The sequence below is a fragment of the Geospiza fortis genome, unplaced genomic scaffold (assembly GCF_000277835.1).
Source record: "Geospiza fortis unplaced genomic scaffold, GeoFor_1.0 scaffold603, whole genome shotgun sequence".
Lineage (NCBI taxonomy): Eukaryota > Metazoa > Chordata > Aves > Passeriformes > Thraupidae > Geospiza > Geospiza fortis.
This window is the reverse complement of record NW_005054460.1, coordinates 506,079-528,576: the sequence shown is the minus strand read 5'-3', so window position 1 is coordinate 528,576 and position 22,498 is coordinate 506,079. Positions and strand designations below refer to the sequence as shown.

Genomic DNA, 22,498 nt, shown 5'->3' with positions numbered 1-22,498 from the left:
TTTAGTCTCATCTCTTTTTCTCTACTCATAGGAAAGATGAAAAAGTGACTCATATCCCTTTATAATAGTCCATTATGAAGAGAGAAACTGCTGTGCCTCTACTCTGTCCTTATGTCCTTATCTTCTGTATGAAGACACTGAAGCCTTTACATCTTTTCTAAATCTCCCATTTGTTTCCCACATCCTATGCCACTGATTTTGCACTAATAGTGAAAAAAATAGTAATTATCTTCATCATATTATAAGCATTCCTTTCAACATGTCCCTGAAAGCATCACCTCTTCTACTCAGACTCAGTTTTTCCTCCCCTATAATCCTCAGGTTCTCACCTGCAGTATTATTGTTATTCTTTTTCTGTCTGTACCCATAATATTTCTTTGTATTTTTCTTCAATTAATTGTATCATATTTATTTCAAGCCATTCTTTTAATGTAAGCGATTTTTTCTGAATTAAAATCCTGGCTTCCATGCTGCTTGCAAATCCTCCCAAGTGGGCATTATCTGTAAATTGGGTAAGCCTATTGTCCATGTCATTGAGAAAGTAATTAATAGCAAAGCTTCATAGTGCTAGCACTAGAAGACAGCATTCTGGAAGTCACGGAGATGTTCTCCCTCTCAGGCAGCAAATAACCCTTCTCAGAGTCCTGCTTTCCAATCAAGTACCAGTCTACCTTATGTGAATTTAATTTACTTTGCTTGCTTAGGGATGTCATGTGAGACTACATTGAAGATACACTGTATAAAACACATCCTTGTATCTGCCTTGCTGTCACAGAAGGAAATGAGATCAACTTGATAGGATTTGTTTCTGACGTGTCCCTGTGCAAATAATCTTATCTTACCATTCTCTAGATGCCCATAAACGTGTTGTTTAATACTTTTTTCCAGTGTCTTGGTAATGCTATTAGGACTGAATTTTCTGTGATTCCTCAGATTTTCCTTTCCTCTTTTGCTTAGATAGAACATTGTGTTTACCTTTCTCCAGTTTTCTGGGAACTTACTCATCCTGCTAATCACTAGTGTTAGAGAAATTGCTTAGGTTAAGTATTTTAAGGGTAAATTTCATTAGGCTGTTCCATTGTAAATACTCCAATTTACCTCAGTACTCCTTCAGGTGTCATTTTCCATTTCTCTCCATGATCCTACTCACAAATTCTTAACAATAATTGAAATAAACTTTTATTCATAATTAATATCTTTTTTTTTTGTGAAGACTGAAACACAGAAAGAGGAAAAAAAGGCACTGAACTTTTCAGTATCACCTATTTGCTGATCTCTCTTGCTAAGTACTACATTAAGTCAGCTCTCAAGCGTAGCACATTATTTGCAATGTGGCATTGTTTAACTCTAGCAAACTATTCATTTAATGGCAGTATGTGGTCATGTGCTCAAATATAAAAAATTTATCTTATTTCCCTGACATCCTTTCATAATCTAGTTCCAATTCCTAGTTCAATTCCTTACAACAATTTGATTGAATCTCACTTACAATTAATTCTACTGTGACTTTATTCTGTCATGCTAAGAATTTGAATTTTTCTGCATTGGTAATAATTCATAGAAAATCATTCACCAAACGTAGCCATCTTATTGTCCAGACACTGAATCATGTACCTAAAGGATCCTATTATCTTTTCAAATAAAAGAATAAAAATTTGATAAAGTGACACCAAAGTAGATACATATTCTAATTTTGACTGTAATCATATTTTTAAAAAATAGTAATACTCACCATCATATCTAAACAGAACCTCTTTCATTGGAAACCTATAGAAAAATGAAAATAAAAAGCAAAAACAAAGTGAAGAGGAAAATAAAAACTGCAAATGTTATGCAGGAGCAGTTGTAAAAACTGGTGGAAAACTCCACACAGCACTTCTCTGTTTTTTTTAATCACTGGTTTGATGCACTCTTAATTTACAGCTCTGCTTATTGAACCAGGAATTATTTTTCATGCATTGACATCCTTGAGGAATTCTTCTGCCCACAGAAATTTCAGGAGACAAGCATCACCTTGACTAATCACACACCAGTTTCACATTGGTTTTCCACCTTCCACTTCTTTTTTGAACTTCCTGCTTGGAGGACAGACCATGTGGCCACCCTTGCCTTCACATGACACAGGTTGGTTGCCTCTGCCTTAGCATGGATTTGCCAGCACCCAAACCAAAGAGTGGGATAGACTCTTGGGGGTGAACCAATGCAGCCTGTCCCTATCTGGGACACTGGTCTACAAAGGTAGAATTCAACAGCTCAAAATGTCTGCTCCAGGGAATATTTCAGGGGATGCTAGGGTGACATCTCCATCAGAGATCTGAAGAACCTACATGTCTTGGAAGTCTGTGGATGTTACTAATTTGGAGGATAGAGAGACTGATATGCCAAGGGTATGACTTTCATTCTGGGGGGACTGCCAAACTGGAGGAACGGGCTGGCAGAAAATCCATGAACAAAGGGAAATACAAAATCCTGCATGGGGCAGGAGACAAGGAGGGATGGAGGAAGTGAATAACCCACGCAATGGCACAGGACAGTGACTGACTGACTGACTGACTGACTGACTGACTGACTGACTGACAGACTGGGAAGCAGCTCTGCCGAGAGGGATATGAGGTCTGACACCACACAGAATGTGCATCAGTCCAGCCTTGTTGTGATGAAGGATAACCCCATATACAGTTGCATTAACTAGAGCACAGCCAGCAGGTTGAAGGAAGTTATTCCCCTCTGCTGGGCATAAGCAAGGCTGCATCTGGAATGTAATTTCCATTATCGAGCCCTCACAATAAAAATAGATTTTGCTTTGTCAAGCAAGCAGAGGAAACCAATGGACAGCTATCCAGATGGTTACAAGTGTTTGTTGATTTCTGAGAAAGATATGTGACAGATGAGGGGTGGCTACAGCTAGCATTGTTTAACCTAAAGAGTGGACTATGGGGCATTTATATTCCTTTTCCAGCCATTTAAGAAAGGTTTAATGACAGCCCAGGTTTGCATGGTGAAAGAAAACAAGGCAGCAAGTGGGGAAATTTTAATTCGCCATAAAGAAACATATTTCATATCATAAGAATGGTCAAACACTATAGCTAATTTAAATCTGATTCTATGATTCTAATGATTCTAATGCATTACCTAAGTATTTAATAATTTTAAAAAAACTTCTTCAGCCCACAATTATGTTCTGTCTAACTATTCAAGGCAAGTTCTTGTCCTCTAAAACTGTTTCTCAGAACTCCTGCCATTCTTTGAAGGGGACCAGCTGTTTCTTAATGCCAGGTGGAATTAGATTCCAATTGCAGTTTGAATCACATACTGATATTTCAAACTTTCTCTATAATTCTTATATTACTACTCTTTCAGACTTTTAAATGTAAACTTATAAAGCTAATATATTTACAGTAATTATTTTTATGCAATCGCCACACAAATAAAATTCTATAAATGCATATAATATTTTCTCTTTGTTACAGCATGGTGATCTAATATGCCCTTTCAAGTCAGTAGGCTATAACTGCAAGTTTTTATTTAAAACAAGAAGATATAGTTGAAGCTGACTAAAGTATTGCCCAAATACCTGTTGCAATATAAATTTCCTGTTGAACATACAAAATATTCAAGAAAAAAATTAAAACACTGTTCAAGTATAAAGTAACTAGAAAGGTTTTCTGCTGATATTTAGTTTTTATTTGAGATTTTAGAAGTGTGCATTGTTTGGACCTGCCTTTCTATTTGTAAATATCAGAAGGCAAGTTTACTGTTTCAGTGGCCCACCCAATTTAGAGGTTAAAGAATTTGACACCACTAACACCTGAAAATCCTATTCCTTCAGAAAAAACAGTAGTTATTCATACATTTAATATTCATTTTCAGGGTCATTAAATTTTCAGCTAAATGAACTGCTATAAGTCTATGGAGAGAGCTTAGGGTTGCACTCCTCGGCTTGGTCAAAATAAACCAAGGGCAGTGAGACCCCCTACTCCAGAGAGGAAGGGGCAGCAATGTTCTGTGCAAGATGGAAAGCAAAAAGTGAATAGCACATCTGTGATGTGACACATGAAGAGCCCATGCTTCTGTCTCCTGGGAAGGCACAAGGAGCAACTCTGTCTTTGTCCCCAACACGTCTGGAAAGATCTATCTCATCTGCCAAATGGAAAAAGTAGGTGCTTGCATAAAGTTGACCTTTGAGTGGGAGTGTTGCCAGTGGAGCTCCCTCTGCTTCTGTTAGGTCCTTGCTTTGACAAGCTGGAATCTTTTTTACAAGTTGAAAAGGTATTGAGCAGTATGCAAGGCCTGAATCATTACAGAATAATTCAGGGTCCAATGAGGAGGGTGTTTAACTGGAAGAACATCACTTTGCCATGATAATGTCATTTAGGTTGGAGCTTTTGTTTACAGTAAAATCCTTTACATAAATTCTGTAGTACAATGACACTTTCATAAAATGGCTACATTTTCCTCTTATAGGTAGACTCTATCAATGATTAATACTATTGTTGACGTTCTGAGCAGGAACACTCCTTCAGTAAATAAAGACCAAGAGCAATGTAAAACAAAACTTTGGACCATATTGACATTTTCATAGAATTTCAAATTTCAAGAGCTTTTGTTACTTTGCACAGAAGACAGCTGGTAAAATCCTGTCACCACTGAAGTCAATAGAATCAACTTTCTCTCATGGGGTCTTTTTATAGATGTTGACTTTAGAAATGCTATTGATTTCTCAAGTAACTATTGCAGATCTTTCGTGAACAAAACAAACAGATAAAACTGAGTAATTACTCAACTTCAGCAAAAGATTACATGGACCTGGAGTAATTGTATTGGTAACTATAATTATTCATTTATTAGTAATTGTAATTGTAGACTTGGGATTTTGTAAATCATAGATGAATAAGGGTAATGAGGACATATTTTTAGCCCCTACACACAATGTTTTTTTTCAGATTACACAGGTATATATGCCCAATGTTCTCTCTAAAGGTTCTGACTCAGTAAAATTCTGAGACTGATTATAACACCATTCACACATCCTAGCCTGGGCAAACACTAGCTTTACTTGAAAGGAAGACAGTAGGTATCAGAAATTATTGGCATATTGCTTGGTTATGTTTCAAAGAGTATCCTTCAGACCTCCTCCATTTAAAATGCACTGGTAGTAGAGGAGGATTTCACAAGGAGGAGAATATCACTTAATTATTTTCTTACTTTCACAGGGGAGTCACAGGTCTTACTTGCTACATGCCATGACAGAATGATGCTAAAATTACACTAATGCTGTTCTTCTGAATACAAAGGTACCTCCACTTTGTTTGTTTGTTTATTTCCAGTGAATACTTTGCTTTGAGGAAAACAATACAAATTACTAAGGAGAAACTAGCAGCACATTTCCCTCATTTCCTCTCTCACTCCTTCCTAGAGGTGTTTACATTTCACAGAGCATCTGTCCATCCATTTGGGTTCTTTTGGAACTGCACAAATCACACTTACTTTCTCGTTCTGAGAGAGGAACATTGCAGGAAAAGTTAAGTCTGAGCCTATATATAATTCTAGATAAAGAGAGTAGATAATAATTTAGATAATATAGGAGAATTATCTATGATAGCAGTAAGAGTAATATTGGACTTATGACTTGGCAGATTTTTTTTCTAATCAGTTCATCATCCAAACAGAATTCACTGATAAAAAAAGAAGACATATTAAATTAGGATGAGGATTTGTGGGTTATGAAACTCATAAGGTGGGAATTCAGTATAAACTGTTCTTAGAGTCAAGATAGGTTCCCAAATAAAAAGAAACAACACAGGCACCTGAAAGATGTTGTGATTTTAAAAATCATCAACCAAGATCTTCCTTGCTTTTTTTAATGCACTAGAAAGGGAAAACATTATAACATACAATCCTGAAAACCCAACCACATAAAACAGAAAATGGTGAAAATATGTTCGTTTTTCAGAGACAGCTTGACAACAACTTATCTCCAAGAAGCCACTACCCTCAGGTCAGCTAAGAAAGCTGTCCCAAATAACTTGAGCTGCACCTAATTCTGTGTTGCTGTCCTGTCTGTCTCCAAGACTGCATAAATGTTGATCTCCTTCTGGGTATCAATGCTGAATACTTCAGTTTCTAGCAATAGATCTCAAGGGAAACAGATGCCTTTGTTCAGTTCTTCTTGACTGAGAATGAAAAATGGGGGTCATCTCTAGATGCATTTGTGTCTTCTCTGACACCCATTAAAGAGACAAAGAGATTGCTCAGCCTTCACGCGGCCAGAATGATGTGGCCTGGTCACCTCCTCCTCCTCATAAAAATGGGATTAAAAATTTGGGAAAATACTGGATCATTTGCTTTTTACAAGTGAGTTGAACAGTTCTATGAAAAATGCCTTCTTTGATTTGTGATATAGAAAACAGCAAATATGTCATCTCTTGATGTTACTTCCCAAGCAGCTTGTGGTGAGCCTGACACAATTCTTCCTGATATTTCTACATGGACTGGAGTCCACTTTGCATAGTCATAGTGGCAAAATACTCATTAGTGACAGGCCCCAGGGAACCAGCAGTCAGCTTGCTCAGCTGTACAAAATGATATCTGACACTTTTTTTTCAACTTTAAATCTAATTATTTGCCTCTAGCTAGCATTATTATAAGTCATCCAATAAGACGTTAATCAAAGGAAATACAAAGTGTACTGATAACAGCACTTATAAATCTTCTTTCCCATCAATCCGCTTTGGTCCTTATAAATACAACCACAGTTTCATAAGATATAGTTGTTCTACAGATCATGGTACAAATTCTCCCATTGTTTTACTACATTTAAGCTTTTTTAAAAAATGTAGATAGAAATTCTGTTCAAACTGCTTGTTTAAAATATAAGGGAACTTTTAGAAGACAGTTTTAATATATTTTACCTGCCTTGGAACAGACCAAGCTGGCCTCTAACCAAAGGAATTTTGCACTTTTTTCGTGTCTGTTTACTGTCAGTACAAGATCCTTCACTTTCTGAATTGATCTTAATAATGATCTTAATAATCTTAATAGTTAAATTATGCGTCTTGTCTCTTAGAGAATTCTCTTTGAAAGTATCAGTCTTTCCATTAGGTTTGCAAAATTCTTCCTCAATGTGCAAATTGTAAGGTAGAAGGATGAGACACAAGGATCTAGCTGTTTGCTTCCCTCTGTTTTCAAATACAGGAAAATCATCTGCATCATCAGAGGCTGCAAATACATACACACACACAGACACATTTATACATGTACGTGTATATATACCCATTTTAGAGTTCCTGGTGTACTGCAAATCTGCTTAATCTCAAAACCAAATTTACCCTCAGAACTATTTAGTCCTTCTCACTGCCTTCTAATGATATACCATTACTTCAATAATATTTCCAAAACTTTACAGCTGAGCTGGAAAAAAAACAACCTAACTGAGAAGATCTGAAGGGGATTCTTGGTCTAACTTCACCTTGTGAGGGCATTTTGGATTTTTCTTTGAATAGCAGACACTGTAACACCTGCTTTTGAGAGAATCAAGAAGTGGCTCCTGGGAGGCAGAGGAAAGGGGATTGATGGTGTAAAAACAAGCAGAAATGTCAAAGGCAAGGAACAAAGGAGGAGATTTGGGGGGCTGTGATGGAGATTCAAACAAAAAGAGATATGAAACAGCTCCAAGTCCCTGACACCCTGTGCAGAGAGGCCAGGGATGCACAAGAGAATAAGAGGCTACAGTCATGCCTATGTTCTCCTGGTGCAGAACTGCAGTCTGTTCATCCACCCAACCACTAAGATATCAACCTCTTTTCATTTTTATCTTTTTTCCCTCTTATTTTTTTTTCCAGTGGAAACTGAGATAAACTGTGAGGATATATTGATATGTTGTCAACAAACTCAGAATTCAGGCAAATCCTCTACTTCCAAAATGTGAAGAGCTTGACCCCAAAACTCCCACAGTATTTTTCAAAAATAAAAGGAATTTACTCGTTTGGTAGAAATGACTGGCAAACATCCATTTCGTATATTTAAATTATCATGTGGCTGCTTTCAGACAAACTAGAATCTAATTTTAAAATAATAAATTAAAACTGCTTACTAATTTGTAATTATCATTCTTATCTGTATTTTTACATTCATTAAAAAACTAGTGAAATAATTGTGAGAATGCACCTGGTAAAAGAGGTCTTGGTAGTAAAAAATTGATTCTTGTGTCATAAACATTCTCATACTGCTATTATTGGTACTAAATTATGCTTTCATAGGTGAATTTCTAAAATAGTATTGAAGATGTCCCATAATGAGTGGTGTCCTATTACAGTCCAAAGCTAAAGAGTGTGATAGTTAATTGAATTACATATGTCTATTCCAACATTGAGGCTATCATTCATCTTCATGCTTGTGTTGGAAAAAGGGACTTGCCAGTGCCAGCTGAACCGTTTTTTATCTTCTATATTCTTTGTCTCAAGAGAAAATTGATAATGGCTAATAGATTGCATCTTCTGTCACTGAATGAGTTGTCTACAGTGGTAACCACTATGGTCCTACAGTTTAGACACATAAATGTAGTAGGGAATTGGCAACTGAATTTAGACTTCAAGAAAAAAAAAACTGGCACTAAATTTTGATACTGGGCAAACTTGAATTGGATTTCATGTTTTCTTGACTGTCTTTTATGAAATTCTTAATAACTATCCTAAGTGCTTCTGGTAGCTGTAGTACCTGGTATTTAAAACAGAAGCTATATTAGTGACTGAAAATTGTGGAACGTGTTATTTAAATATGGCTGCATAATTTAACAAACAGCTTAATTTAACCATTCCCACTTGCTAACATCCCAACAGCACATATCAGGAACCTGAAGCATAAATGTTACTGTTATTTCAAATTCACATAAGCAACAGTTGGCAAAACAGCTCTGGGTTTTTTTCTTCATTGATCATTAAGAACAATGAATGTCTATGTAGTCTTTGCACAGGAAAAAAAAGCAGGTTTGGAAGCTCAGCACATTTTTACTGATCAACCTTATATGGGCTATGCAAATAGAAGATAAAGGTAGCATGCAAATGCTTAAACACATTAAATGTCAACTGATTACCTCCTTGGAGATGAGCATCTCATTTTCTGGAATAGGCACCATGGAAAGACTGGGCTGCCGAGCCAAGATGTCACAGGTTGGAGAGAGCATGAGGTTAAACACAGGAAAAAGAAATCCATTATCAGTTCAATTTCTATATAAAATATCACTAAAATTTAAAATTAAAGCAAATACCCTCAGACACACTAAGGATAGCAAGGCATTGAGATCTGTGCTCAGCAGACTCTCACTACTCCTTGTCTGTATTAAAATTTATTTCAAGGTATGGCCTCTTTTCTCTTATATTATATTCCCAAAATTAAAAGTGTGGGGAAGGCATAAATCCCTTTTGAATTTCAAAGAAGCATCTCAAGTAAAAATCACACCAAAAGTGTCTACTTTATGATACATTTAGTATGAGATAATGCACTTAAAGTTATTTAAAACTAGAACCATACTAATATCAATGAGAATTTAATTAGAATGCAGGTAAATCAGCTCGAGTTTATAAAGGCAGTGTTAAGATCACAAGCTTGTGACATTTTCTTATAGCGTGACACAGAGACATCATGTTTAAAGAAAAGGCTGCTGAAAGTTTTGAGATGTGGGTGCTTGAGTACTCTCTAAAAGACTGGAAGAAGCCTGCTATTTTCAGCGTATCAAAGGCATTAATTTATTTTGGCATTTAGATCAAATAGTAAATCAGTGAATTATATGTTGCTTACAAATTTTGCTCTTCTAAGAAAATTGATTTTTACACTGTGCTTTTTGAGAAGCAAAACTGATCTCCTAAACTGGCCGTGTACGCAAAGAAATATACTGAAGTGGAATATACTCTAATTTTCTGCAATTGCTTTATGAATGTGTTATATATTTCTCTCTTCCTTTGTAAATTTGCCCTGATTTCTTCCCAGAGAAGAAGGAATCTACTTTAGTGACAACATAAGCTTTGAATCGTTTAACTTCTTTTTTTGTGATTGCTATTCCCAAAAATGAAAAGAGAAGGGAACAACTTTAGGCAACAAGTTTATTTATTCAATAGATTTTTATAAATGAGTAAATTTAGGCAAAAGAAGGATAAGGAAGGGGTAAGGTGCCTAGATCCTCTCAGTGGCAACATCCCTCCCTCTGACACTCCTGTGGCTCCCAATGCCAATTAGGCCAAGGCTTCCCCCAGACCTTACAGCACCTCCTGCTGCTGCACACACAGGAGGTGTTTGATGGTCTGCGTGGAACAGATGTTCTGCTTCCAAACCCAGCATCCCATGATTACCAGGCCTAGGCAATCCTTGATGACACACAGGTACAAAGTTCTAGCAACACCTGTGGCATCTTGGCAAGTGCATCCCATTGGAAGAAACCCTAGAGATACTCATTGCCTCATCAGAATATGGGACATCTATATCCCACACAAAGTAAGAAGGGTCAACCACAAAGAGAAGAAGGAAAGTATTTTTCATATTCTGTTCACTTTCTGATGTACAGCTGAGCCCTCTGAGAAGAATTCTCCACTGCTCACAAGAAAGAAAAGCTCCCTAGTCAGGCAGTGACCTGAGAAAGGGACACCACAAATTGCACAGAGAGAAAATCAATGAAAAACGCACTTCTATTGTGTTATCTCATCCTGGACTTTCTTGCTGATACTCACTGCCTGCTCTCTTAACCTGAAATGACCCTCTGAGTCATGATTCTGCCTTACCTTTTTTCTTGAATATGAGGTCTCAAGTCCATCCTTAGACCTGACAAAAGTAATTACCTTTTTTTGTCCAAGAAATAGATTTCTTCTCTTATTTTGATAGCATCCTCTTTTCAAACTAAAGAGCCAAACTGTGTGACAGTCTCCATAGGGAGGAAAATTATTTCTATTTTATGGAGAGGTACTCTTAAAATTGGTTTGGAGATATTTAATTAAAAGAAGGCAAGGAATTCACCAAATAATAATGAAGAAAAATAGTTAGTAAACAATATTGAGTCCTCTCTGTTTCCACAAGGCTTCTCTGACCAAAACCCCTTGAAGTTACCATAGAAGAGTCTATGCATTCTACTAGCCAGGTGGGTCTAGTCTTAAGGAGGCAACATATAGCTCATTTATAAAGAAATTTAAGTAGTACTTTAGTGAATATAGAACACATAAGCCAAGGGCTACACCCTTTTTCTGCTGAAATAAAACTTAGTATTCAGGTCCCTGAAAGGAAGGTGTTCAGATCTTGCCTGAAATCATACAGTTCTGCCTCTGCCAGCTGCAAAGGAAACAAACGCCTTGGCCTGGCTGACATCAGCCCAAAGACCCAGAGGCTGATTACATGTGTTATTTCCATCAAGTGTCAGTGTAAACCAAAATGTGTCTGCCTTGCTTTAGAAAATGTCCCATACCTGTCCTGAGTTTAACCAAAAAGCTACAGAATCTTGTTCTTACTGATTTTTCCTTAAAAATATGATTTTTTTGTGTTCTTGACTGCACATGACACAGCGAACTTCAAAGTACTACTTCAGAATATGAAGTAGAAAGAATGAGGCTGGATTAGCCTTTTCTTACTTGACATTGTGTCCCTATCACCCCTCAGAGTCATACAGGAATGTGCTTGTGTCCACCAGATCTGAGATGTGAATGCAAGTAGGACTTTGTACTTTTTATGGGTGTGTAGTATCAGTGAGACCTCATCAAACTCTGTCATTGGCATTCTTTTATCTTCAGGTCAAAGCAGCTGGCAAGAAGCCCTGTCTCCTATGCAAATGTGAAAATATTGTGTCTGTTGATGGTGGGAGATGAATATTGCTTTTATAATTACCACTCTTCTTTCCTGTGACAGTTACAAAATTCTGCATTACTCCTACAAGGTTAATCAACAATTTTTAACTTTTCCAGATGTTACTCCGACTTCTCTTAATGTGGCATTTTTTTCTTTATTATTTCTAAGAATAGTGAAAGAGCAAACTAGACAAATCTGCATTTGTGACTGCAAAATTGCACTGAGGAGAGTAAAGTATCTTTACAAGTTATAAGTACTTGCAGCATGTAATTTCAAAGATAAGTTATATACCTGCCCAAAATAACCTCTTACAGACTAAGACAAGGCTTAGAAAGAGGTGGTTATACAATATCTTCATTAGACCTTTGCTCATTTAGTTCTGTAATCAGCAAGACATATTTGCCTTTAAAAGGTCAGTTGATCTTTATTGTGCTATGAATCACAGCTGCCTCTGAACTAATATAAAGCTTTCTGAATTGTTCTCAGTGTAAGATGTTTTTTATAAATCCAAGTCGCTCTCTGGAGGGTCTGCAACATTTGCTAATTGAGGCACCAGCTTAAAACTGGAACTGCTGAGAGATAACATACATAGGAAGTAAGACTATTTCAACTATAGTAACCAGAGAACATTAACATTTACACTACTCTGTCGAGTCTTTAATCCCCTTTGAAAATAAATTAGGTGCTCTAGTCCTTTATTGAACATAGATACATTCCTTCACAATAGGAAAAATGGCTGATTTCTCAAAGACTAAAAACATTAACTTAAACACATACAACAAGCAAGTATTTTTCATAAAACAGTTTTATGTCTCTCTGCTTTATCTGAGTGACAATGAACATGAAATACTCAGTACCAATAAATGGTAAACCACCCACAGACGCACAGAAAGGAATACTTCCAACTAAGGGGAAAGAAAATAATATAATGTAAAGGGTCAATTTATGATTAAAATGAATCTAGTCTCTTTGAAATGACACAGTATAAATTCTATTTCAAAGATTGAGTCCTTAAGCACCAAATTCTTTTGTATCTTGTACCTCTATGAAAAGGAAAAGTAAAGTAGAAATAGCGATCACAATACAGATTTACAATGTGCCTTCAGACTTATGCAGTAAACCATCCTGACAGACTTGCAAATCCTTATTACACATGATTGTAGCCCTGTGCTTTTATTTTGAAGATTTCAAAACTCTTTCCAGGTACTGAAAGTACCTGCAAAAAAGAAACAACTCTCACACAGGCACAGTTTCCTGATAGTTTCTTACCAGACACAGGCCCAGAGGTCACCAGAGTGCAGTGAGACTGAGAGATTTGAATCTAAATAGAGTGGATCATGAAACCATAGAAAGGTTTGGTTTGGAAGGGACCTTAAAAATGACCTAGTTCCAACCCCTTTGCCTTGGGCAAAACACCTTCTACTAGACCAGGTTGCTCAAATCCCCATCCAGCCTGGCCTTGAACACTTCCAGGGATGGAGCATCCGCAGCTTCTCTGGGCAGCCTAACACCAGAGAATACCAGAGGCTGGAAGAGTTACAGGGCTTTGCAGTAAGGATTCCTTATCTATAAGTGGAATAGGAGGGAGATGCATGCAAGCCTAGCAGTGCACTAATTTTCCTTGGGTTGCTTTTTCCCAGATTGAGTTTAACTTCACATGCAGGGCCAGTCCACGATGGATTTGACTGAAGATTTTCTGCCAAAATTATTTTTCAATGAAAAATACTAGCAACAACAAAAAAATTAAGCTTTCTGCAAAATATTTTGTAATTTAGAAAATTAAAATGAAGCGTTCAATTGCAAGAAAACCTAACTGCAACTACAATATTGTGTTTTCTGTCTTGGATGTTTCATTTTGAATCACTTGCATAAAATACTAAGATGCATTTCACTATCCACTTTGTGGCAATCATGTTAAGAGCCTCTATTTTCTGCTGGGGGCTAATGAAGCGCTGCAGTTCCTTGCAGGGCTGATTTCACTATTGGTGATTATGGGAGCTGGTGGCCAGCAAGGATTCCAGACCCATGATGAAGACTTGAGGCATGAGAACCACAACCCACACATCCATAGGGTAAGGCAGCAGAGACAAGCCTCTTCTAATCAAATGTGTCAGGGCTATCTGCGTTGAGTTAGTTCAGGTAACCCAAAGGATGCATATTGGTTTCTGGAGTATTCAAATATTTTCAAAATTTAATCTGTATTGGAAAGAAAATGTCAGAATTTCCAACAACCCAAGGGTTTGAAATTTCCCTCAGCATATTGACCGTGAACTATTTATGGACTCATCGAAATAGTCATTGTTTAGTTGCTTCCTGCCCAAGGAAGGGGCTCATTTCTAGTTGAATGAAAACATCCAAAGAACTTTAACCACTTTCCAGGGGACACTGTGAAACGAATTGGATTTAATTTTCAGAGCTGAATTTCCCCGACATATTTTATTAGCAGATTAGCTGTTAAACTGAAAAATCCCTGTTTTCTGAGCAAGCTTCTGATGCAAGAGATCTTTTACCTTAGCTACTTTAAGTTCAAACCAGAAACTTTTAATGAATCTTCAAGAGTGAACACCTGTAATTGTCACCTATTATATAAAAATTTGCATTAAGATCATATTCTGCCAATAGTATAACTATAACTAATTCTATATATTTTTAACTAAGAAAAAGAAAAATCTAGTTCACAACATCTCTGTAAATCAGTAAATACTGACTTCTTGAGTTCAAGATCTGAGTACATCCTTGGCATTTTACTAGAACTAGTTATATTTTATGCTTTTATCTAACATAACTGAAATTGGAGTGAATTAAGACTGTATTTCAGAGTACACATTATAGAAATACTTCAATTAAAATGTCTATATAGCTCTGGGTGCTTTGGGATATAGCTTTGGGTGCTTTTCCATTAATTATGATTTTCTTTTTCCTTTAGGTCTTGCTTGTTCACTATCTTCAATTGAAAGTGCACAAGTATGAGTTTTGTTTCTCATACAGGTTTCATACATACCAAATCAGATTTGGTATTCTTCACTCAATTACATATTTCTGCTAATGTTGTTAATAAGAGCCTTTATCTCTGGATTGCTTCTGTGCTCAGAAGCGAGTTGTTAGCTAGGGTCAGAATTTCTATTATATTTGGGAATGTTTATTGTATAAAAAATGTCTGTCTGAAATCCACTACGCAGAAGACTAGATGCCATCACCCTAGAAAGTCAGATATAAGGATGAACTCACTCAAATTTTTATTATGTAGAGACTTCTAAGAATGAAGATAAAACATCTTAAAGCGCTATTTGGTGCTTAAGACTGGTTTAATCTGTCCTAGCAGAGACAGCCAGTATAAAGGAAAAGGCAGAAAGAAATAGAAGTGGCTGTAATTATGTTTCATGAGGAAACTTGTACACTCCTGGGTGTGTTCACTGGGAAGCATGTTTTGGTTTCTAAGCATACAAAGTGGCTGCTGGGTCTTGATCCCATTGTGTTGTGTGCATGTTTTCTAAATTAGCAGAAGCACACCAAAGAAATGCCAGGGTGCTACCCTCAGCATCTTCTCCTACTGGACATAGGACAGAAAGGCTCTCAAACTTGGCAAACTGCCCAGGCCAAAAGTGATGACACCATAATCAATTCCTTTCTCTTTCATTGGAAGAGCTGTCTCCGGAGAAATGGGTAGCTGAGGTCATTCCAGGCCGTGCCAGACTTGGGACACCTCCATTTAAGGGCCTGTTCCTGGGTCTTCTGTTGAGCCTAAGATACCTTCAAGTTCTGTTGCTAATTCAATGGCTTTTGAAAGAAAGCAATTGATTATGTTTAGAATGTTATGATCTTTCCAAAAAGTGTTTTAAGAGCAACATCTTTCTTTAAAGATGAGCTGAGCAGGGACTGTAGACACATTTTCTGAAGGCATTGTCAAACCAAGTCAAAAGTGATAGAAATATCATCTAAATATGATATAATTAAAATAAATCATTAAGCCAAAGAATGCTATAAAATAATATACAAAGAAGACACAGCAATATTAATCATTATTATTTTCCCAACAAGGAGGTCCAATTTGTAGCTCAGCACTAAGGAACTGACTTGTTTACCTCTGATATCTTTTTTTACACCAAAGCAATTTTTCTGGGTCACAGATAATATATTGATCAACCACAATACACCTACACAAGTGCAACATTTAAATACCAAAGTTCAAAAGAGAGAAAAAAACTGTCTTCTAGAAAATAAAAGCTGTTGGATGATGCCTGGGAGAAAAGTGCTTTTCCATGGCAACCTTGAAAGGCTGCTGTATTCACAGAATGTCACCTCCCACTATGCTACTATTAATCAAATGCAAACTCCAATGAGTAGGAGATTGGATGATGAAGTAAACACCACAGATTTCATTTAAAAAATAATAAAGGCTCCCTTTAAATATTCTGCTTACCTATGAGCCTGGAGACCTGCAAGTGATTATGAAAAGTTGACACTTTTGGCATGACCACATTTAGTGGTTTCAAGAAAATTACATTTAGACCACTAAAGAAAAAAAATTAAATTGGCTTGAGCACAAAGTTGGACATTAAAAGAGAACTTGTCCTCTGCTACTGTTATAAGTAATGCCTGACCGGACAGAAATGGTAATTTTTTAACATTTCCTCTCACTGCTTGCAAAAAGGCAGTTCCCTCCAATCCATTTTCAAAGGCTATGCTGCTAAATATTTAACAAACGGGGAGATTTTCACAGGAGTGTTCATAAATCGTGTATTCAGCCCTTGTTGCCAGAAAGAGACGTTTGAAAGGCACTGGAGACTTAGAGACTGAGGGAGCTACACTCATTCATTTCTTGCCTCTTTGCTTGAGCAGGTCATTCCTTTCTCCTTCAAAAAATAGCTAATTTTCTAAAAGCTAGTGGTCTCCGCCCTGAGAGGTATTTACATCTACTGTGCCTCCTATAAAACACAGAATCTTAGAATAGCACAGATTGGAAGGGCCCTGCCTTTTGAGGGAAACAGAGCCTAGGTGAGGTTACCTAGCACCCTGTCCAAACACGTCTTGAAAACCACCTGTGGTGGGGATTCTAAACATCCCTACAGAGGTTGTTCCAGTGATTGGTCCCTCTCACAAAAAAAAATCTTTTGTATAACAAGATTCATTTTGTCTCCTACTGCTAGTCGAACCTATTGTACCTTGTCTTCTCCATGTGGCTCCATAAGAAGAGAAAGCCTCTGTCCTCCCCCTGACTATTTTTTAAGTACTGGAATCTTGTGAAGAGGTCCTCCCTGAGCCTTCCCTTCTCCAGGAAGAAAAGACCTAACTCCTTCAGTCCTTCCTCATAGGGCAGGTTCTCCTTCTCAGTCCTTTGATCACATCTGTGGCCCTTCTTTGGACCCTTACCAGCCTGTCTGCATCTTTTTTGAATTGCAGAGACCAGAATTGGACACAGTATGCCAGATGCAGGGTTGTGCTCTTCCACACTTCTCCCTTAAAGACTGGAGGGATTCCCATCAGAACCATGCTTTGGAGTAAACCACAGAGCTCCACATTTCCTCTGGCTCTCCATGACTGCAATACGTGTATGTCATTCCTTTTTCTTGAGTTGTTTTTTTGCAATCAGAAGGAAAAGGAGCTTTTTAAATAATAAAACTTCTAAATCATGTAATTATTAAAGTCTGGGGGGTTTAAATAAGAGCAGAAGCACCTGGTGGCTGGGCAACAGAGTGGGGAAGGAGAGGACAAGAGAGATAAGAAGGCAAGTAAAAACAGAATCAGCTCAGTGAAGTGGACAACATTTTTATTTCAGAAGTAGCCTATGCACAGATGCAAGGAGAGAGACACAATACCTTAGTTCCCACTGCCTCCTTCTATCAAATCTTAAAACCACATTGTGAAATTATTTGGGATACAGATTATAAATTTCATCACTTCAAACAGTTATAATCCACAAAAACTGCCTGGTTTATCTTTCAGCTTGATCTCTGTAATTTCATCACCTATGGAGATTCAGGTACTTTAAAAAAAACAATCTGGCACCAAGTCAAGCCTGCCTAAACAATACCACAACAAGCATTTCAGATCAATACAGCTGATATCATCTTATACCCTGAGCCAACAAATGACATGATCCTGGCTTTAGGTCCTCACCATATCCAGTCTCCCTAATATAAGACATAGGTAATCATTTTGGTTGCTTCCATTTCCCATTTCTGAGGGAACACTGGTTTAAGGTAATTTTTTACCAATAGTGCAGGTGGAGAATAACTTAATTCAATGTGACCTCCTGTCCTTTTCAATACTGCATTTTTCACATATTTAGAATGGTTTTAAGAATTTATGCCAGCTGGTTTTGCCCTCTAGTGGAAGGTGAAGCAAAACACAACATGTAATTAGAAACTTATCATTCATAGATTGACCCTGTGGACACTGACCACATGTTTACTGGGTGGCTGGAGAGACAGCAAGTGAGTCACTGCATGTTATTCCTTATCCTAAAGAATGGCAAGTGGAGAGGGGAAAATCCAGGAAACTAACAGAGAAAATAGTCCAGGTTTAGTAGAGAACAGAAAGAAATTCCCATGCTGTTGGGATGTTGTTTAGAGAATGGGTCTAACTGTTTGAAATGTCAACACTTTATCCTGTGTATGCTGTGCTATGTTTTCTGCTACTGCAAGTACTTATGACAGTAAATTTAATAATTTCTTTTTAAAAACATTATTACCTTAAGACTTTAGTTGGGTGGTACAGGAAATAGTAGGCAAATATTGTTAGGATTTTTATCAGCATATACTGACCCAATGTTAAATATTGATTATGAGAACAAAATAAAAATTAATCTTCCTTTGTTTATCAATGAATGTTAATATTATAGACCAAAACAGAAGCATAAAAAAAAGTCTAACTGATGAATATTTGCTTTCGAGGTGAAAAAAAAGTCTGTTTGTATTAAAATAGCCCAGTATTGACATCTGATTGTTCTGTTTGGCAAAGAACAGCTGATATGATATACCAAAAAATTACACTATCTTAGTTACCTTCAGACACCTTTTCCCTGACTTATTCATTTTTCTATTCAAATTTATGAGTTTTTAGCATTGTTTTCATTAGCAACAGTAAATATTCATTTTCCTTATAAAGCAATGGTTTTACTGGTCATATGAACTATTTGTTTGTTCATGTTAATGCCTACAATGAAAAAGGAAACTTATCCAAAATATGTCATTGTAAAATCTTTTCTGCCTAAGTAAATATGTCAGCCCAGTTCAGTAAAAATTTAAACAGAACTTTTGTTCTGTTTAAACCAGTCTCTCAGATGGGAAAAGGTGCTTTTGTTCAGGTTGTCTCAGAGACAGAATGGAAGGTTGATTTTAGTTCTAGTTTTATTTCTGGTTCATCCTCGTAAGTGGGTAAAATGGTAAATTCTGTAAATCCCACGAGATGGAGGGGCCAATATCAAACACTATTGATGTTGCCTATTAACCTAAACCATGCTTCTAGTATGGAGAGAGAAAGGCATTTCCAGGTTTTTCTTTAGAGTCTGACAGCTGATCAACATGTATCCTCTGCAGAGATTACACATTTTTCCAAAGCCGTCTTGACTCTCTGTCAAGCATGCCTGAAACTAGTGACACATTTTTCACCCTGGTACTTCCTCTGAAGAGGAAACCAGGACACACAGCCTAAAGAAACAGAACCCAATGCCAACATTTAAACCTCTTGCATCCCAAACAAAATACACTGTACAGCTCAGACTGGGACAGTCTCTCCTGGAAACAAGGTTTGCTCATTTCCAGCCAGATTCTGTGTTAGAAAAAGAGGAAGTAGAAGAGATACATCTGAGAGGTTTCAAACAGCATCTTTTATGAACTTACAGAACTGATGCTTTTCTAGGGCAGGGGCTCTCTTGAGGTAGTGTAAATACCTTGTGTCAGCTGCTTATCAAAATACTTCAATTTAGGCACATGACACAATTTTCACCTTACAAAGCTCATTAGCCAGCCCTGTCATCCACACACCTTGGGCTACAGAGATTTTTGTCCAGCTTCTCCAATGCTGTTTCAAAGAAGATAAAAATGTCAGCAATAACATCTTTCACTTTGCACTACCAAGAGAAAACTGCTTGTCAGGATGACAGACAGAGCCACTGGAAAAGTCTGTATTTCCCTCAGATTAGTCTCCCTTTGCTCAATCACCAAGGAAAAAATAATTACCCCATTACTTAAGTGAGGGGAAATGTTAAAACTAATCTTAGCATGAGGGATGAAATAGATTACTACTGCTTTAGAAAAGAAATAGTTTGACTGAAAAGTGGTGGGAGCCCGTCCTAGCTGGTCTAGAGAAAGCCAGACCCAACAGGAGCTGTGTCAAGGAAAGGAAAAGCTGTAATATCTCCAGGGAAGTTGGACACACAGGCTCATGTGAGATACATCTCCCATAGCTCTTGCCAGCACCGAATCCTAATGACTGAGCTGAATTCTGCCTAGAATTAAAAGAACAACAGCCTACACAGATCTTGAATCACACTATACTTGATGCTCACCTTATTGTACAAAAAGTTGTACCAGTAAGGGCTATAAGGATTCTAATGAACATCACACACAATAGAAGAGAAGTGGCTGAAAGTCCAGGGTTTTACAGTTGGTGAGGGAGATGGATGGAGGACACAAAGGGGACTTAGCTGGAGGGATCAGTTTAGTTGGACACAGAGGGTGTAGGAGACAATCTTCTATGAAAAAGAAAAGTAAACAGAAACAAATTAATGGGTGCAAAAAAAAGAAGTCTGGGCAGAAAGCAAAGTGCTTTTCTTGCACCATTTTATGTCTCCTAGATCTTGATGGATCTGGGAAAGGTGCTGAACTTTTATGCCAATACAATTGATCTACACTAAACATTTTCATTGGCATGAAAGTGCATACGCAGAAACCTGCGGTAGATGCCCCATTAAACCAGTTATACTTTGCTTGACTGGGGTCCAGTGCATCTCCCTCCTGCAGCTCAACTGGTGCTCAAGCAACAGAAAAGAAAATCCCTAAAGCATCCTGTGCTAGGATAAAACCATCATGTTTGGGAGACTTAATAAAACAGGAACCAAACCAATGTAAAAACAGTGTCTGAAAGGTACAAAAGAGAGCTGTATCTGTATATGAGCAGGAGCACTCCAGGGTTTTTAGCAAGACTCCAACAAGACTTTTGAGACATTTAAGTGTTAAACCAGTGAAGGTGCATACACAATATTTTTTGCTTCTCTAAGTTGTCAGTAGTTAATAGTGTTTCTGGTTAAGAAAACCCAATATGTATGTTCTTTTTGCACCTAAGGATAGATCCCTTTTAAAAAGAGATTTTCAAAAGAATTGGGATAGTCAAGGAGGCATACCCAGGTTTTGGCACACATCTTGCACTTAGATTTTGTCAAGGCTGTTGACATAATACATCCTGGATTCTCACTTAGTTGGCTGGCTGTCTAGACCAGCAACTCCACTGTGCTGTGCCTTTGAGCCAAAGAACCAGAAAATTTGTGACAAGAGCTGTGATTAGTTCCAGCAGAAGCTAATGCATTGCCCACCAAAAGAGTGAGCATGAGCAAACAGAGGATCAGAGCTGGGCAGCAGCCCAGCCACTTCACACCAGCCTTGCCTCCTGCCGTGCCTCTTCAAAGGCACCAGGCCTGCCCCTATTAATGCTAAACCTTTGCAAACTGGTCACACAGGTTCACACCAAATGGAGCTAATATCTCTTTAGTTCATCCTTATCGTTCTTCTTCCATTGCCCAAAGTTATTTATTTTTTAAATGACAAAGGGGTCTGTAAACATTCTTGCTAATAAATATTTGCAAGCACATGAATTGTCTAACATTCCTTATGAGTCATTTCATATAATTATGTAGCAAAATGCTTAACTTTCCTCCAAAAAAAAAAATTGTTTCCCTAATTTCAAATCAAAATCTTCATAAAGCTGTCATATCAGCACTGTTACAGATTTATTTCCCATTCCAGTGTATTTCATGGTTCTTTTTTGAACAAAGTGGGACATACTTAGAAAAATCCTGGAACGCTACTGAAACGTACTAAGAGGAAAAAAAAATCTCTCATGATGGGAAAAATACAATCTCCAGTAAAGGCATCTAAAAATGTGGGAAGCTTAATACTGTTGGATTGGAACCTGAAAAACATTACACTCTCTCTGTAAAAAGTGTTTGAGGGGTGGATATCCACTAGGTAACAGTAATACCAGTTGTATAGACCCTCAGGGTGGGGAAAAAAAACCAAAAAGAAAAGGTGGCAGCATATGCTAACATGGAAAAAAAAAAAAAAAAGCCAAAATAAATCGGGGCTTTTCCTTGGTTTATAAATTTTATTGGCACATGAGTCTAAATCTATATACACTGTGCCCAGAGCACAGATGATGAAAGATCTCTGTGAGTTGAACTACATCCTTTCCAGATGATCTTTGCTAATTTAGATACTTTTTTCTCTGTTAATTACTTTGGATTATCTGCATGAGATCATCTACCTGTTAAACGAAAAATTATTCCATTCTAAAGGAAATTGACTTTTCCACATAACGACATTTCTCAATGAAATGAAAAACAAACAAGCTACTCTCTGGTGTGCAGAACAGCCAGTGTGTTCAACAGAGGGATGTGAAGCTGAAGGTCAGCAGTTACAGCTGGCTGCATCATTATGTCTCAAACTGAATGTCACCCACACAG

The 22,498-nt window shown here is 37.3% G+C and overlaps 1 protein-coding gene across 5 annotated transcripts in view; it reads right to left on the bottom strand.

Annotated features, from left to right (window-relative positions):
* The window catches only part of MLIP (muscular LMNA interacting protein), a 104,034-nt gene that overhangs the window by 668 nt on the left and 80,868 nt on the right, over window positions 1-22,498 (bottom strand). For all 5 annotated transcript variants that reach the window (XM_005427910.2, XM_005427911.2, XM_031062745.1 and 2 more), the window contains 2 exons: window positions 9,092-9,145; window positions 1,733-1,767 (listed from right to left, as the gene is read on the bottom strand). In XM_005427910.2, coding sequence (XP_005427967.1) covers window positions 1,741-1,767; window positions 9,092-9,145 — 81 coding nt within the window. In that variant the 3' untranslated portion in view covers window positions 1,733-1,740. The remainder of the gene's footprint in view (window positions 1-1,732; window positions 1,768-9,091; window positions 9,146-22,498) is intronic.